The following is a 4479-nucleotide window of genomic DNA, read 5'->3' on the forward strand; positions in this document are numbered from 1 at the left end:
ACACACACACACACACACACACACACACACACACACACACACACACACACACACACACACACACACACACACACACACACACACACACACACACACACACACACACACACACACACACACACACACACACACACACACACACACACACACACACACACACACACACACACACACACACACACACACACACACACACACACACACACACACACACACACACACACACACACACACACACACACACACACACACACACACACACACACACACACACACACACACACACACACACACACACACACACACACACACACACACACACACACACACACACACACACACACACACACACACACACACACACACACACACACACACACACACACACACACACACACACACACACACACACACACACACACACACACACACACACACACACACACACACACACACACACACACACACACACACACACGTACACGCACACACACACACACACACAGTGTTCAGTAACTTACTGAGAAGCCGTGGTGTATAGGGAAATTAAGTCAAACATAATAAAAAATTCCTCTATCATTTTGCGAATAACCATATAAAATTTTGATCAAAGAAGAATCAAAAGAGATTCGTGAATAATCACGCGCCATGTGGTAGATAAGTTGTGATGGCCGCTGTATGCTTATGCAGAACGTCAATAAAGTTCCGCGACGGCGAAATATCTCGAAAACTAAGCATTTTAGGAAACAGTGTTTCAGATAAAAGTTATAGGGTTTCAAAAAATATATTTACTAATATTTTTAGTTTGACCTTGGGTGGGGTCGCCAAGATCAGGACAAGGTTTCCTTGAATTTTTTAAACGGAACCTCCTATTTTTTATTACATATTTTTGTAGTTTATCTCGAGAACTTTCTGAAATACTATAATAACTTATTTTTTTATTAAGTACTTTTTGAGTAATGAAACTTGAAAGTTACAATACCATCAGCATTAGTATTACCGAAGGTAATGCTAAAATGTATGGGTAGGTATGTGTGGGTATGGGTGCGGATGTGTGTGTGTATAGATGGGGATGTATGTTGGTGTGTATGTGTGCATGCGTGCGTCGGTGTATGTGTATGTGTGCATGGATGTATGGGCGATTGGGTAGATATTTACGATGTTAAATTAAGGGACAAGTAAGGTCTGAGGACTGTCACATCATATACACGCGCGCGCGCGCGCACACACACACACACAAGAGGTGTCAATTCGACCAAGGAACCTCCGCGTAGTACACCTTGGGTAATTGTTAACGCCGACGGTACTGTAACTTTCAAATTTCATTACTCAAAAAATATTTAATGAAAAAAATATGTTATTATAGTGTTTCGGAAAACTCTTAAGATAAGCTACAAGAATATGCAATAAAAAGTAAAGAGTTCTATTTAAAAAAATTCAAGATGACTTTATCCTGACCTTGGAGACCCCACCCAAGGTCAAATTAAAAATATCAATAAATAGATTTTTGAAAACCTATAATTTTTATCTGAAACGCTTTTTCCTAAAATGCTTAGTTTTCGAGATATTTCGCCATCCTGGAACTTTATTGACACTTTGTATATTAGATCAAACTGACAAAGTCCTCTACCATTTTCCAAATGATCACATGTACATGTTTAGTTATTAAAGAAGATCGGTGTACAATTGTGCATACATTAATGTAATTTTTTTAAATTAATAATTAAACATCTACGTGGTCATTTGAAAAATGATAGAAGATTTTTTTGCTTAATTTGACCTAATATACAAGCATACAGCGACAGACATCGTCATCTCAACTTATTTACTTTATGGTGATTATTCACGAATCTTCTTTAATTAATAACTCAAAATTTTATGTAGCTGTTCGCAAAATGGTAGAGGAACATTTTGTTTTATTTGACGTAATCTATCTGTATACTGCGGCTCCTCCGTGAGTTATCGTACGCCCTATATATAGATATAGATATGATCCTTATACTTTATTTATAAGATTTATTGGTATTTTAAATTGTATAAATTTATTTTATAACCACTGTTTCTGTTAGGAAGATGTTTTATATAATACAAATGGAAACTACCTTAAATCTTCTCATTTGCATAAAATCAATTTTTAAAGTTCCATCCAGATTATTATAATAACACATATTTGTGTTGAAATATCTCGTGTATGAAAGAGAATCGTCTTATTTATACACAACAAATTTACTTTAAGTACACCAACTATTGTATATTTTATAAAAAAAATTGTGTATTCGTATATAGACTTTTTGAAATCTTGTATATTAGGTTTCGATATACAAAAAGTTCTCTTGTCCTTGGATTGTATAATTTCTGAACTTTCAGAGAAATCGATCTAGGATCTTCACAGAATCTTACATATTGGACTAAGTATTCGAATATTTTGTTGTTTCAATAAAGTCTTCTCAGTTTTAAGACTAAATCTTAAAACTAAGTCTTAAGACTAAATCTTTGTCTGATAGATATTTCATATAGCTTATGCGTGACAAGTCAATCATCTTAAAATTTCCTTTCTAATAATTTTAAATTTCTTTACACATGCTTTTTGTTTAAATATCAAATGTAAAGATACTTCTTGTATCTTTGCTACTTGCAAACAATACATTTCTATCTATAATTTTAAAGACATTTGAAAATTACACATTTAGTTGTATTTTTTTAAAGTCTCGCCAATTTTATCGTTCCATATCTCTGGCATAAAAAATTAAATATTCAAATGTAGAGTATTATAAATTCTCCCATGTTACAGTCATTTAGACAATAATCGAAGGCTAGGTTTTTATCCGTTATAGCGAGTTTAATACACGAAAAATGTTACGAAATTAACTAATGAATAATAATTATATTAATGGACATTTCTACAGCTGTTTCGTATATCGCTTTATCATTCTCCTTTATATATAAACCGGGCTTTCAATAATAGTAATAATGATAACAATTATAAAGTTAATGATGTTAATAATAATAATATACAGGATTTGATACGCAAAATAACGTGACGACATACAAAAAGTTACATTTTAGATGTACGTATGTGTGCATATATTCAACAAATACACACACGCATACACACGCGCGCGCGCGCGCATACACACACACACACAAATACGGATTATGCAAATCCATTTACATAAAATCTTTGGCAGATATTAATCACTCACTCATATATTCTCATCTTTCGGTACATGCAGAATTAAAGCAGAAATTATTAACCGCTTTGTTTTGATAATAACTTGAAGATTTCGACAAAAACATAAGTTGTAAATAATACTGTAAACATTATAGTTAGTAGTGATTTAATATGTTGTCTTATACAATATTATATTTAATAATTATCTAATGTTTTAGTAAATTATACATTAAGAGCCAATATATTGCTTAATATATTGACAGGAGATTCTCTCTCTCCCATATACATACGCACACGCACGCATGCGCGCGCGCGCACACACACACACACACACATACACACATACGTATACATGATATTATATTAAAGAAGTCTTTTATATAAATAATTTATAGAATGCAGGTCATAAGAAAATATTGAACAAATTATATTTTTTTGCGACGCATCTTCTTGTTTTTTTATTAAAGATAATAAAAAAAAACATTTATATACATAATAAATTTTTTTTGCTTGTACTTCATAAATAATTTATTGCATTTTCATTAATTAAGAAATTAGTGGCATTTATCATGTACGCTTTTGTCGAATTTTCTGAGTTATTAAATAAACAAAACAGTTAATATTTTTTGCTTCATAGTTTTCTATTTAGTGTATTATCGTTTGTGACAAAGAATTATTCACCATGCATCTTGCAAATGTATATGTGTTGTCTGTTTTTTATCTTTTTACAAATAATTTTGATTTCTCTATGAATGCGCGTGAACGTTTCAGTACGGTTCTTGAAATGCACCAGATTGACAAATATATAATATATAAACCGTCTTATAGTTGTATTTCAGCCAACGCTGTCGCCCATTACTTCACACACAGATTCCGTTTTGAATTCAAGGTTTCCCGCATCCACATCTACAGCCACTTCTTCATGCTTATTGATGGACTCCTGCTAATCATACATACATAAAGAATGTTACAAAGTGCAAAACAGTAGAGGGTATGAAAGTATACCCTACTGAAAAATTTCTGTTGAGATAAGAAGAGAATTCCCAATTCAGTTCTCAGTTGAATTCTCAATTGAATTTTCAAATGCCGTTTCCGCAAAAATTCGTATGTAAGATCTCAATTGAGGTATTTGTATCTGATGAAAATAATTTATTGAAAATATAATGAACTTTTGCTGAAATGCTTTTGAAAAGCATTCACAATTTTGACCCAATTTCATTAAAATTTCTTTATAATTTCATTAATATTTCGATAATATTTTATTAAGAATGTAAAAAAATTCAGTGAAAAATCATTATTAATTAAAA

General features: G+C 32.1%; 1 protein-coding gene across 2 annotated transcripts in view; it reads right to left on the reverse strand.

Moving 5' to 3' along the window:
• Positions 1-3892: 3892 nt before the first annotated feature.
• LOC116846699 (rho guanine nucleotide exchange factor 11) overlaps positions 3893-4479 on the reverse strand; it is a 660614-nt gene continuing 660027 nt past the window's right edge. Inside the window, exon 26 of one of the 2 annotated variants that reach the window (XM_032820895.1) lies at positions 3893-4112. In XM_032820895.1, coding sequence (XP_032676786.1) covers positions 4099-4112 — 14 coding nt within the window. In that variant the 3' untranslated portion in view covers positions 3893-4098. Of the gene's footprint in view, positions 4116-4479 lie in introns of both variants that reach the window. The other variant, XM_032820894.1, reaches the window with a different exon arrangement.

This window comes from Odontomachus brunneus, unplaced genomic scaffold (genome assembly GCF_010583005.1).
Source record: "Odontomachus brunneus isolate Ranch 3 - 2012 unplaced genomic scaffold, Obru_v1 Obru_scaffold_067, whole genome shotgun sequence".
Taxonomy (NCBI): Eukaryota; Metazoa; Arthropoda; class Insecta; order Hymenoptera; family Formicidae; genus Odontomachus; species Odontomachus brunneus.